The 14,902-nt window shown below is 40.2% G+C and overlaps 1 protein-coding gene across 1 annotated transcript in view; it reads left to right on the top strand.

The window, feature by feature from the left end:
* The window catches only part of ADGRE3 (adhesion G protein-coupled receptor E3), a 41,595-nt gene that overhangs the window by 12,623 nt on the left and 14,070 nt on the right, over positions 1–14,902 (top strand). Inside the window, 4 exon segments of the mRNA XM_067730183.1 lie at positions 2,612–2,767; positions 6,072–6,142; positions 10,500–10,680; positions 13,417–13,533. Coding sequence (XP_067586284.1) covers positions 2,612–2,767; positions 6,072–6,142; positions 10,500–10,680; positions 13,417–13,533 — 525 coding nt within the window.

The following is a 14,902-nucleotide window of genomic DNA, read 5'->3' as shown; positions in this document are numbered from 1 at the left end:
GACTCCCAACCACTGCACCACCAGGGAAACCCTGCAATAGTCTTTTGACTAAAGCGGTCCTGAGCACACTTGGACACAAAGAGATAAGACAATGTGCCCACATCTCAATGGAAAGAGTGTCAAATAATTTGACAGTTTTGAAACTGTCACACTCAATATTCTAGTCTCTATTTTTTTCTCTTTTTTCCTAGTTTCTATTTTAATAGAAGATTTCCATTTATATTTAATGTATATTAGTCCATTTATATTTAGTGTAATGACTGACACAGTTACTCCCACGGTCTTACTTTACATTTATTATTAATTTTATATTATTATGATTTCCTCATTTGCCTTTTTCTTTTTTTTGCATAGGATTTTTTTAACGTCTTTATTGGAGTATAATTGCTTTACAACTATGTGTTAGTTTCTGCTTTATAACAAAGTGAATCAGCTACACATATACATACATTCCCATATCTCTTCCCTCTTGCATCTCCCTCCCTCCCACCCTCCCTATCCCACCCCTCTAGGTGGTCACAAAGCACCAAGTTGATCTCCCTGTGCAGCTGCTTCCCACTAGCCTTTTTCTTATTTGTGTTTGTTTTATCAAGTTGCTATTAGTTCCATTTTTCCCTTTATTTATTTAGAATTTCTACTATACTTTTCATCCTATTAATGGTTACTTTCTCTTTTCTTAATTTCATAATCAAACACATATTTCTCTCCTAATATTTGAAACACTCATCAATTATTTTTCCCACCAGGTTGCATTGTTTTCCCTACCAAGATGCTTAATTTTACCCTTACTTCCCCTCCCCCAGTAAAGAGATGACATCCTTAAAATACTCTCATTTTACTCCTCTCCTTTCCTCCTCTTCCCTCCAATCCCCCCCCATGAATGTTAATTTTATTTCAATGTTCATTGTGAAACCCTGCTTCCTCTTCCCTTCATCTTCCTCCAAGTTGAGGTTTCTGTACTTGCTAATTTAATACTTGTTAACTTGTTGTTTGCTTGGAGCATTTCTTTGCATGTTTTCCTCACATTGGGTACATGGGTAATATCCCTCTCAATTATTGTATAACCTCACCTTTCTTTTACTCTAACCAGTAGATTCTATCTTGGCTGTGTAGAGAATTTTTTAACTCCATCCTCTTACCCCAGTAATCCATCGATATATATCCCAGTAATCACAGAAACCGTCTTCAAGTTTACAGGTTTGCAGTTGGGAATTCCAGTACCAGATTGAGTCTCATTCCTTTGTAGTGAATTGTAACTACTTTCTATCTCACATTTTGTAAAGTTTTTCTCAGGAGACCATCCTTACTTTTCATTGGTTAAGTGTATGTCACAGGACAACCCTGAAAGGGAGGACAATCTGAAAGGGAGGCTGAGAAAGAGAGCACCTGAGAAACTGGAACAAGATTGCCATGCTTGGCCTCCCAAACAAGGAATAGCTATTGAGTAAGCAACAGCATCAGCCACACTATGTCACACTCTGAAAATCCTAAATTCCCTGTTTCCTGTAACAGACAGGGAAATCCCACATTTTTACTTCCCACTTGACATCATTGTAAAGGGGCTACAGTGACCCTGAGGACTGGAGACATATTGATTTAACAAAAATATTCTAACTCAATTAGTTAGTTTAGCAGATGTATTAATCTGCTCAGGTTCCTATAACAAAATACCACAGGCTGGTGGCTTAAACCACAGAAATTTACTTTATAACAGTTTTGGAGGCTGGAAGAAGTCCATTATCAAAGTTCTGGCAGATTCTGTTTCTAGTGAGACCTGCCTTCTTGCTGTATCTTCACATGGTCTTTCCTCACTGGGCATAAGGGCAGAAACAATGGTTTGGAGTAGCACTCCTGTGTCTCTTCTTATGAGGATGCTACTCCTATCAGATCAGGGCCCCTTTCTTATGATCTCATTTAACGTCAATTACCTCCTAAGAGGCCCCATCGCCAAAAACAGCCACGCTAGGAGTTAGGGCTTCAACATATGAACTGGGGGTAGGGGGGAGATACAAACATGGTCAGTATCCCATCTATATGCCCTTGGCATTTTTCATTCCTTTGTACACCAAGTCTGAGGCTTTCTCTGGCTACTGAAGACCACTCAGTCCACACTCAGGACAAATGGAAGTACTGGAGGGTTTACATTCCCTGGGAACATTCCTCCACCAATAAATAAGATTTTGTGGATAAATACCCCAGCTCCCTCACCCCTCAGGTAGGCTTACCTGAAGTGCATGCTCTACACTGCCTCTCAGAGGTTCCCAGAGGAATTGAGCCTCAGTCGCCCACAGTAGAAATTTCCTGGATAATACCCCCTTTATTTTCTGCCTTCCCTTCCCTGTTTCATTTCACCATTTCCATTCCAGTGTTTTCTGGGACCATCTCCCAAATAAAGTACTTGAACTTGAATCCTTGTCTCAATGTCTGCTTCTTGGAGAACCCAACCAAAATCAACAAAGAAAGGACAGAACAAAGACAACCATTACCTTAACTGAGTTGTTTTGGAAAGCCAGGATAGACCCTGATGGAAAGGATATAGCTTCTGGCACATATTTAGATGTTCAATAAATCTTTGTCAAATGAATAAACAAATTTCTCCTTTGTGTTCCAGATATTGATGAATGTACACCACCCATTAGTATATATTGTGGTGTGAATGCTGAATGTCAGAATACCAAAGGAAGTTTCTACTGTCACTGTAAGGCTGGATATAAAGCCCTCTTTGGGAAAGCACAATTCAATAATTCCAATGAGAACACTTGTCAGAGTAAGGAAATTCTTGTCTTCTTGTCTCCTTTCTAATTTTTAATTGAGTCTAACACCAGAAAATATATACTTGTGGTGGGGCCAGGACATGTCTATTTTCTGGAGGGAAATGGGTGATGGAAAGAGGAGGGGAAAAGGAAAGAAGGAAGTTTAGAGAAATAATGGGGTTAAGAAGCCAAGTGAGGGAGTTCCCTGGTGGTCCACTGGTTAGGACTGGGCCCTTTCACTACCATGTCCCTGGGTTCAATCCCTGGTCGGGGAACTAAATCCCACAAGCAGTGCAGTGCGGCAAAAACAAAAAAAGAAGAAGGCAAGTTGGAGATGGAGGTGACAGGGTTGTGGCTGAGAGAAGATTCTTTGAATTGCAAAGTAAAGAAACCCACTCAGGCTAACTTAAGCAGAAAAGATGGGTTTATGATAAAGATGCATGGAAACGTCTTGGAACTCAATGGCAATAATACAGCTGGGATTATGGAATGAACTGAAGCTGGGGACCAAACACTGTCAGGGCACCCCAGTCTCTCATACTCTGGGTCTGCTCCTTTCCTCTCTTTCATTGCAAACTGCCTTTTCTGACTCCTTGTCCACAAGACAGGAAATCTGGCCACCAACAGCTCCAAATCTTACCATTTTTATTGATCCAACCACCCAAAGAAGGGTCAATTGATTCTCTCTTGGACATAATTGCATATTACTTGGAAATGTACAAATTGGCCCAATTTGAGTCATATGCCTACCCTCAGATCTGTGACCTTGGATAAGCATGATCACTGTCATAGAAATCATATAGATGGAGAAGATCTATACATAAGAAACATGGGACTTGGCAGACTATCCATGAGGTATTGACTACAGTTGAAATCATAAGAGAGAGGGTCTTTAAAGCTAAATTCTAGGAAACTGATTTGTGGAGAAACAATAATACTGATAGATAATATTTATTTCATTTGTACTATGTGCCAGGTACAACACCAAGTGCTTTACATTCATTATTTTATTTATTACATGAGGTAAGCACTGTTATTACAGGTAAAGAAACTGAAGCGGGCTTCCCTGGTGGCACAGTGGTTGAGAGTCCGCCTGCCGATGCAGGGGACACAGGTTCGTGCCCCAGTCTGGGAAGATCCCACATGCCGCGGAGCGGCTGGGCCCGTGAGCCATGACCGCTGAGCCTGCGCGTCCGGAGCCTGTGCTCTGCAACGGGAGAGGCCACAACAGTGAGAGGCCCACGTACCGCAAAAAAAAAAAAAGAAAGAAAGAAACTGAAGCACCCAAAAGTTAAGTAACTTGTTCAAGGTCTGCCAACTAATAAGATGATTTTTAAGATGATAGGCTTAGGTCAGCCTATATTGAGAGTCCACACTCAGCCACTTGCTACACTGCAACATGGGTCTCAGGGAAGCCATAAAAGGGACAACACATGTTTTTTTGGTGCAATAATAATAATAATAGTAATAATCAGTTATTCCTCTTTATCAGTCAAGATCAAGCCTGGAAAACAGAAACACACTAGGTCTTTTAAACATAAGTAATTTCATATAGAGAATTGGTGCTGGTGAAGGAAGAGCTGAGAAGTCAAAAGGACAGTGAAGCAACCCAGGGATTAGCAAGAGCAGAAATCTGTAGCCATCCTGTACCTAGGGGGACAGAAGAGGAAGTGGTGTTAGCAGGATCCAAAAGCTGGGTCCATCTGATGAGAGCTGGAAATTTGGAAGATATACAGCCCTCAGAGGGCTATTGCAGGGATTAAATGAGATAGTACCATTTAAAGCATTTAGTGCAGTACCTATAAGTATTTGCTAATATTGCTAGCTTTTCATCTGATTCTCAGGAAAACCAAACTACGTTAACACCCCTGCTCCTGTTAGAAAGGTCTGGGAAAGTTCAGGTTTCTCTTTAATATCAAAAGTATGTTGTCCACCAATGGGAGGTGCTCCTGCAAGATTCAGGCCCAGGTTACGCTATTTCCCCAAGTCTCAAGCTGGAGCCCACACCAGGGTCTTGGAGCTGCACGCGCTCCAAGTGTGAGACTGAGGTCCAGGTGGGGAAGGTGACAGAAATGAGCATGGGGTGCGTAGGAAGGGGTTGCTGTGCCATAAGTCCACCACTAATTCAGACAATCAATAAATAGTTGTTACATGAATTAATGAGTAAATGAGTGAAAGAATATGATTGAAGCCAAAGTGAATTAGCGTTTTACTAGGCAGCAGGCACCTCTGTTGACAATGTATAAACAGGCTGAGATTTTGCCTGGGTTATGATGTTAATCTGTTAAACTCACCTTATCTAACAAGAAAGAGAAATGCCTTAGTTATTTTCCTAATCTTAAGACATTTTCTAATTTTAAGAGCTCTTTTATATGGATTGGGTCCATCCAGGGTTAGTTATCACCAAGGTTGGTAGGTCCAAGAAAGCCCTCACAAAAAATGTATACCGCTTTCAGCCAAAAGCATGTTTTTCTACAATGAACGTGGTTTCCAATAACAAACATTTTCAGACTCAGGCTGTAAGTAAAAGTTCTTGAACTCTTAAGACAAAACCTTCAATGTACAGGAAAACTCTTTGCTCTTTTTAGCAAATAGACTCAGCTGAAAACCAAGACACAGAATAAGTTTAGATTTAACCTCAGTATGATGGTAACAGGTATGTAAACATTTGCTAGACTCTTCTCGTCTTTCTAAAATAGAGATGATTATCCTCACAACGAACAATACAAGAAGCAATATACCAAGGTCCCATTAACAGCTGAAGATCATAAACTGACATTCTAGTCTCAGTTATAATTCCCAGCCAGGCTGAATTTTAAAACCTGAAGCACCTAATTTTCTGTTTCCTCAGCCATTTCAGTTATAATGTTCAGCCAGGTCTGAATGAAAGAATTTGGAGCTTGCAAATTTCCACTTCCTCTATGCTAAGGTATCTCTACCACAGCAGTATTGACATTTGGGCCCCATAATTCTTTGTGGTCAGAAGCCATTCTGTGCACTGTAGGGTGTTGAGCAGCATCCCAGGCCTCCACCCACTAGATGCCTGTAGCATCCCCCACCCCAAGTCATGAGTGACCACCAAAAATATCTCCAGCCATTACCAGGGTCCCCTGGAGGCAAAATAAGTTGAAAAGCACTGCTCTATGCCACAACAGGGAATTTGGACTCTGATCCCCCAAAAGAGCAAATGACCTTGTCAGGAAACATAAAGTGTATGAGTTCAGACCTTCTAGATGCAAAGTTACCCACCTTACCTGCCAACCTCTCCACCCTTTAACTTTCAATTCCGACAGTAACATCCTTTGTTGTCTCTTTCAGAAACCACCCCCCCAGAGACAACCAGTGGCATGAAAGAGGTGAGTGGAAGCTGAATCCTGGAACCTAGTCAGGTAACAAATATTTACAAATCTCGAAGCTAGCAAATGGAGGTGAATACTATATATTATATGTGTGCTATATGTCATATACCATATATATGATAATATAAAACATATGATATATATTATGACAACATATTTTGATATATGTTAATTATAATATGTGTTAATTATATTATTATAATGTTATCTAATATGTATTATGTATAACTATGATATATACATGTACATCACTATGTTTATTGCTACATATCTCACTATAGAGATAGATAGATACAGCATGTATGTAAATAAGGGTGTATGTGTATGTATATATAGGTATGTGTGTGTCTGCCCCCTAAAGAGAAGATCTATCCCAAACCAAGAAAGACAGACTAAGCAAGACTGTATTAGGATATGCTGAGCTGTTGTAACAAAGAGGTCCAAATATCCAATGGCTTTAAAAAGATAGATTTTTATTATTTTCTGACTTATCAGTCCAGAGGCAAGGAATCCAGGCTGGTGAAGGGATTCTGCTCCATGAGTCCATTAAGTGTGCCCATGGTCTTTCCATACTGTTACTCCATCATCCCCTGGCATCTTGTCCTCAACTGCATAGCCAAAGCTGGGTTGCTGCAATGCTGCATTCGTACTGGTGGACAGAGGGAAGAGGGTGCTCAGGGCAAGTTCTCGGGAGTACAAGGTGAAGAGGGGAGAGTAGAGAGAGGGCCTGTCTCCTCATCTACTCACTACATGATATGCTAATAATGTCAGGATAACTTCCTTGGAGACATGTCTTTTTTCTTTCTTTTTTTTTTGGATGCATTGGGTCTTCATTGCTGTGCACAGGCTTTCTCTAGTTGTGGAGAGCAGGGGCTGCTCTTGGTTGTGGTGTGCAGCCTTCTTATTGCAGTGGCTTCTTTTGTTGCAGAGCATGGACTCTAGGCACACGGGCTCAGCAGTTGTGGCTCATAGGCTCTAGAGTGCAGGCTCAGTAGTTGTGGCTCACAGGCTCTAGAGCGCAGGCTCAGTAGTTGTGGTGCATGGGCTTAGTTGCTCTGCAGCATGTGGAATCTTCCTGGACAAGGGCTCGGACCCATGTCCTCTGCATTGGCAGGCAGAGTCTTAACCACTGCGCCACAAGGGAAGTCCCTAGAGACATGTCTTAAGGTGACAACCCAGAAGTCGCATATATCATAGCCAAACCTAGCTGCAAGGGAGGCTGGGACAATATGGTCTGTGGTTGGGTAGCATGGCCCAGATAAAATTTGAGGAATTCATTCAATTATTAAAAGTAAGAGGGGGAAATGGATATTGTAGGACAATTAAGAGAGAGAAACCAAAAAGATGCCTGATAGGTAGTAATCATTTAGTGTCTGTAAACTGACTCTGAATTTTAACAAAAAGAATGATCCATGTCTCTGAGAATCTATAGTCTAGCAGAATGGACTTGTCCCTTATTTGCCCTACTCCCCACCCTCACCCTGCTCTACTCCAGAGAAACTGTTCATGCCTTGCCCTCCCAAGCTCCAGGCCTCCAAGTACATGCTGTTCTCTCAACCTGAAACTCCTTTTTCCAGTTCCTCACCTGGCTGGTTCCTCCCATTCTTCCTTACTCAAGACTCAATTCAGGGGACTTCCCTGGTGGTGCAGTGGTTAAGAATCCACCTGCCAATGCAGGGGACACAGGTTTGAGCCCTGGTCCGGGAAGATCCCACATGCTGCAGAGCAACTAAGCCCGTGTGCCACAACTACTGAGCCTGCGCTCTAGAGCCTATGAGCCTATGAGCTTAGTTCCCTGGTCTGGGAACTAAGATCCCACATGCCTCGAGGCAACTAAGTCCGTGCACCACATCTACTGAACCTGTGCTCTAGAGCCTGCATGCCACAACTACTGAAGCCCGCACACCTAGAGCCCATGCTCTGCAACAAGAGGAGCCACCACAATGAGAAGCACGCGCACCGCAACAAAGAGTAGCCCCCGCTCACCACAACTAGGGAAAGCCCACGCGCAGCAATGAAGACCCAACGCAGCCAATAAATAAATAATTAATTAATTAATTTAAAAAAGACTCAATTCAGGTGTCGTGTCCTCCTGGATGGCCTCCCTAAACTCCTCCATCTTAGTTAATATCCCCCCACTATGTTCTTACAGTAGAGGATGTGGGGTTTAGAAGTGTAGAAAGAGGTTTGAATCCCAGCACCACAATGGCAAGTGATCCAGAGAAACAGAACCAATAGGGGAAAAGATATAAAGAGATTTGTTATAAGGAATTGGCTGACAGCCCCCAAAATCTGCAGTCGACAAGCTGAAGACCCAGAAGAGTTGATTGTGTAGTTCCAGTTTGAATCCAGAGGTCTGAGACCCAGGAAGAGCCGATGTTTCAGTTCGAGTTTGAAGGAAGAAAACAATGTCCCAGCTCAAGGCTGGAACTGTCAGGCAGGCAGGAGGAAAATCCCTTCCTCAGAGTTCTTATTCTAGTCAGGCCTCCAACTGACTGGATGATCCCCAGCCACAACAGGAAGGACAATCTGCTTTACTTCATCTATCCATTCAGATGTTAAGTTCATCCAGAAACATCCTCACAGACACACCCAGAATGATGCTTGACCAATATCTGTGTAACCCATTACCCAGTTAAGCTGAAACATAAAATTAACCATCACGCTCTTCAAGATCAATTTACTCATCTGTAAGACAGGGGTGGTAATGGCACCCTTGGATAGATGAGCAGTTTAGATGAGATAATATATGTGTAGTATTTAGTACAGTGCCTGACCCAGAATACATGTTCCATCTATGTTATCCATCATTATCTCCGTCAGACTGATAATATTTACATGGTGTGCTGTCACCCTCTAGACAGTGAGCTTCTTGAGGGCAGGAATCAGACCAAGCCCACATTGGGAGTTCAGCAACTGTTCATTGAAGTAATGAACAAATAATCATGTTATCAACAGGAGCATTTCTTTATAAAATGTCATTGCCACATTCCTCAAAAAATTAAACATAGAATTACCAGGTGACACGGCAATTCCTAGGAATATACCCAAGAGAACTGAAAGCAGGGACCCAAACCTATACCCGGACAAAAGTATATTTCCAAAAGATACATACATCCTTATTTCATAGCAGCACTATTCACAATAGCCAAGACATGGAAACAACCTAAATGTCCATTGACAGATGAATGAAGAAGATGTGGTATATATATACAATGGAATACTACTCAGTCATAAAAAGAATGAAATAATGCCATTTGCAGCAACATGCATGGACCTAGAGATGATCATACTAAGTGAAGTCAGTCAGACAGAGAAAGACAAATACCATATGATATCACTTGCATGTAGAATCTAAAGTATGACACAAATGAACTTATTTACAAAACAGAAACAGACTCATAGACATAGAGAACAGACTTTAGATTGCCAAGGAGGGGGGAGGGCAGTAAGGGAGGTACGGAAAGTGAGTTTGGGATTAGCAGATGCAAAATCACTTCGCTGTACAGGAGAAATTAACACATTGTAAATCAACAATACTTCAATAAAATAAAGAAAAAGAAGAAAAAAAGAAGAAAGCAGGGACCCAAATAGATACTTGCACACCTGTGTTCTTAGCAGCACTATTCACAATAGCCAAAAGGCAGAAATGGCCCCAATGACCATCAACAGATGAATGGACGAATAAAATGTGGTATGTCCATACAGTGGAATATTATTCAGCCATAAAAAATTGAAATTCTGATTCCCACTATGACATGGATGACCTTAAAAACATTATGTTTAGTGAAAGAAGTCAGACACAAACGATCCATTTATATGAAATGTCCAGAATAGGCAAGTCCATGGAAACAGAAAGCAGATTCGTGCTTTCCAGAGGCTTGGGGAAGGGAGAATGGGGAGTAACTCTTTAATGGGTTTTATCTGGGGATGATGGAAATGTTTTAGAACTACATAGAGGTGATGATTCCACAACATCATGAATGTCCTAAATTGTCACTAACTTGATCCCCTGGGGATCAAAATCACCCCCAGTTAAGAACCACTGGTCTATTTCTAGAAACCTTACCACTTCCTTGTTGGTAAAAGATGTTCGTAATAACTAACACTTATATGGTGTTTACCAGGCACAGACACTGTTCTAAAAACGTAGCATCTCTTCACTTATTTAATCTTCCCCAAAACTCTATGGGGTCTTAGTTCTGTCCTCATTCTAAACAGGGTATCTGAGGCACAGAGCGATTGAGTGACTTTCCCAAGGTTGCTCAGCAGGTGAATGGTGGGGTCAGGAGTTAAACTAGTTGTCTGGCTCCAGCACCTGCTTTCTTGTGTTTTCTTCTGACCCTCTGTCAGATTGGATTTTTTTAAATTCTTTCTCTCTTCAAAGTTGCAACAGGTTGTTGAGAATATCGAGTCACTTCTCACCAATGAGACTGTATGGGGAACGGAAAAGACGAAAAACACAACCACGTTCACATCTATTCTCCAGAAAATTGAATCAGTTGTTCTAGAAGCTGCCTTGAAAGCCCCAGACCAAAAACTCCAGAAAGTCCAAAACCGTACTGTGGGTAAGAAGACAATAAGGCATGATACACACAGGGTGTGGTTACTAACTGGGGTCTGGATTGAGCAATTAGAAAAGTAAATAAGTACTGCCTGAGTCCATTAATATAAAATTCTAGGAAATGCAAACTAATCTATAGTAACAGGGAGGAGAGGAAAGGTGAAGGGATGAAAAAAGGGCATGAGAAAAATTTGGAGAAATTGTTGGGGGTGATAGAAATGCTCTCTACCTTGATTGTGGTGGTGGTTTCACAGATGTATACACTCAATGAAACTCATCCAGTTGTACACTCTAATACATGCAATTTTGTGTACATCAATTACACCTCCATAGAGCTGTTTTTAAAAATTGCCAGTGGGGGAATTCCCTGGTGGTCCAGTGGTTAGTACTCAGTGCTTCCACTGCCAGGACCCGGGTGGATCTGGGAACTAATATCCCACAAGCCGCCTGACATGGCCAACAATTTTTTTTAATAAAAATAATTTTAAAAAATTAAAAAAAAATTTTAAATAGATAAAAATTGTCAGTGGTTTCTAATCCTGAGTCTGGGATTCTGGCTTGAAGTTAGGTTTTTGGTTTTTTTTCAACCAGTGCTTACATAACTCAACAGCACACGTCACAGGGATGCTACTTAAACCATCCCAGAAGGAACATCTTACTACATATTTTTAAAATAAAAATACTTTTATTAGGGAATTCCTTGGTGGTCCAGTGGTTAGGACTCGGCACTTTCACTGCCGGGACCTGAGTTCGGGGAACTAAGATCCCGCAAGCCACGCAGCGCAGCCAAAAAAAGAAATACTTTTACTATACTAGTCATACATATTCATTATATATCTATGTGATGAGATGATATGTCAATTAGCTTGACCTTGGTAATCGTTTCACTATGTATATGTGTGTGTCAAGTCTTCATACTGTACACCGTAAATATATACAATTTTTGTTTTTGAAAATAAAAATAAATAAAATACCATAGCAAAGCCAAGTATTAAATTTTTTTAAAATTAGGAAAAAACATGTACACAAAACTAAATTGAGACCAGCCAAATCTGCCCACAACCCAATCCTCCAATCTGATACCCATGTAGTTACATGTCTGATGAAGAGACACATGTTTGTTGTGTATGTTACAATTTACATACGGTTGCACAACCTGCTTTCTCACTCACTACATTACTAACATCTTTCCATGTAAATCATATACATCATCATTACCTATGTTACTGTCTTCAATGGCTTATAGAGTTACATTGTATATATAATTTATTTATACTATATATTTATTTATACTATAATTTATTTATTTCCCTATTCTGGTAAACGCAGGTTGTTACCAAACAACCCTGCGACAAAGACCATTGAAAATTTATCTGTGTGTTTGTTTGATGTTTTCTTAGGATAAATTCATAGAAGAGGAATTGTTAGGTCAAAGGGAAAAAAACATTTTATAGACTTTTGATACATATCACTATATTGGCCTCCAGAAATGCTGTTTGCTGTGCTTTTTATTCAGCTCAGAGATGTCAGTGTATTTGCGTATGCCTAACTAACCATTTTGTTTTACCAACTTGCATGATAAAGTACTTTATACTTTATAAAAATAATAATTTTTTAAATTGCTTTAATAAAATAAAATTCAGTGTCTAACCTTCCTGGGAAACCAGAATCTGCACAATTTCTTTCAAAATTAAACCAGATTACGAGTAACTCTCATCTTTCCTGATTTGGCCAGTTCCTAACTGTTTAATCGATGACCAGTACCCTTACCTCAGGGGCTTCAGTCTTTTCATCTATAAAATGAGATAATAATGCTGCATATAATACACTTACAACCAGGGCTGGTAATTGCTATAACTTTGATTATTCTACTTTCCACTCTTTAGTATTATAAAGTTTTATTTAAATAGTATCATTTTTTATATTCCTATCTACTTTATAATAGTATCATTCTTTAAGTGCTATTTTGTTACTTGCTTCTTTTTAACTTTTTTTAAACGTAAAAAAAGGAGACATAATAAGCCTACTGCACTCATCATCCAGATTGAATAATTTCCAACTCATGACCAGTCTCAGACTGTCTGATTTTTAAGATAAATATTTTCATGAGCTTATTTCCTGCTCTTTTTTTTTTTTCTTTTGGCCATGCCATGTGACTTGCACGATCTTAGTTCCCCGGACCAGGGATCAAACCCTGCAGTGGAAGCGTGGAGTCCTAACCACTGGACCGCCAGGGAATTCCCTTATTTCCTGCTTTTCTGTGACTTCATTTTTATTGGAAGCATGGTTCCCCATTAAAGAGATAAGCCATAACTTATTTAATCAGTTCCTTCTTAAACATTTAGGTCACTTCCCATTTTTCACCATTATCGTCTTTGCTGTTGTGAAATTAGCTACATCTTTCTTGTAGCTAATTCTGTCCTCTTATCCATGATTGTTCTCCTAGAATAAATTCCGAGAAACAGAATTGTTGCTTCAAAGACAATATGCTAGAGAATATTATTTAAGAACTTGGTTTCAGGAGTTAGAGTCGTACTTAAATTCTGAACTTCAGTTTCCTCATCTGAACAATGGTTCCTCATGGCGTTATATGATGCTGTTATAAGATGATGATGTATAAGGATCTTAGTCCAGTGCCTGGCACATCTTAGACATTCAGTAAATTTGAGCTGTTTGTGTAGCTATGCACATTTTTAAAACTTATAATAATGGTAAGCTTGCCCGTTGTTTTCCCTACCAGCTGTTGAAACTCGAGTTGTTACAGACAATTGCTCCACAGGAGTCATCTTCAACTTGAGCGCCCTAATGAACTCCATGAATATCCGCTGCAGTGACATCATCCAGGGAAATACACAAGGTACATGTGGTGGCTGCATGCAGAATCCCTAAGACATGCATACTCACTGTGTGAGTAGTAAGGAAAGGTCCACAATAGGCTCCTCCCTAATGGGTCTGTTACCCTAAAACTGTGTCATTTGAGTCTTTTCCTTAAAAACAAAAATCTTCTTAAACTAGAGGCTTTCTATTCTTCAGCATGAAAGAGACTTCTTTGCAGTTGAGGGGCTGTTCTACCTGGGTCTCAGTTTAGGTTCACTCAGAAGCAGTCCATGGACAAGTATAAGGAGTTCAGTTGTAATGATTTTATTTGGGAGATGATCCCAGGAAGCATCAGTAGGTGTATCAGTCAGGGTTCTCCAGAGAAACAGAACCAGTGGGGGCTGTGTGTGCGTATGGAGAGAGAGACAGGGACAAAGACAGAGATTTTAAGGAATTAGCTCCTGTGATCGTGGAGGGTAGCAAGTCTAAAATCTAGCCAGCAGGTTGAAGACCCAGGGAAGAGTTGTTGCAGCTTGAGTTGCTCCGCAACAAGAGAAGCCACCGCAATGAGAAGCCCGCGCACCACAACGAAGAGTAGCCCCCACTCTCCACAACTAGAGAAAGCCCGCGTGCAGCAACGAAGACCCAATGCAGCCAAAAATAAAATAAATAAAATAATTTTTTTTAAAAAGTAAAAAAAAAAAGAATACCCAAGTCGGATACCATTTATGTGAATTTTTAAACACAGAAAACAATACTGTATATTATAATGGAAACATGCTTATGTAGTAAAATTACAAATGTATTCATGGAAAGGCCACACTTCCACTTCAAGTCCGTGGTTATTTCTCGAGAAGGAAGAAAGAGAATGAAATAATAGTGGGATCTTTAGCCATATCTAAAACATTTTATTTCTTAAAAAAATACATAATTCTGAAGCCAATATGACAAAACTATAATATATTTTAAATCCGAGTGTAAATGTCTGTATGTCTTTTTTATAGTTTTCTAAGTGTTTGAAATATGTTAAACTTTTTTAGAAAATAAAGATGTTTTCAAAGAATTCATCATTTACCACATGCTTGGCACTGTGCTAGGAGCCCTGTGGTTTCCAAATGAAGTATCCGGTATTAGTTACTCAGTACGTTTAGTGCCTGTTGGAAAAATAGGATTAATCCACAGGAAATAATTAATGGACAGTTGAATTCTCTTTGGCACGGCAGGGACTGCACTTGAAATACGAATTTGGAGAAAGACACATCAAGCTGCCAGAGGTTCTAGGGAAGACTTCCCGAGCCAGAGGCTGGGTTGGAGATGGGTCTTTGAGGAGGAGTTGTGAATATTTGGGTAGGAAGAGCAGGAGAGGAAAAGTAAACATCCTAGGCACAGCTGAGCACAGGTGTGGCGAT

Source organism: Pseudorca crassidens, chromosome 3 (assembly GCF_039906515.1).
Source record: "Pseudorca crassidens isolate mPseCra1 chromosome 3, mPseCra1.hap1, whole genome shotgun sequence".
NCBI classification, from domain to species: domain Eukaryota; kingdom Metazoa; phylum Chordata; class Mammalia; order Artiodactyla; family Delphinidae; genus Pseudorca; species Pseudorca crassidens.
This window is presented reverse-complemented; position numbering and strand designations above follow the sequence as displayed.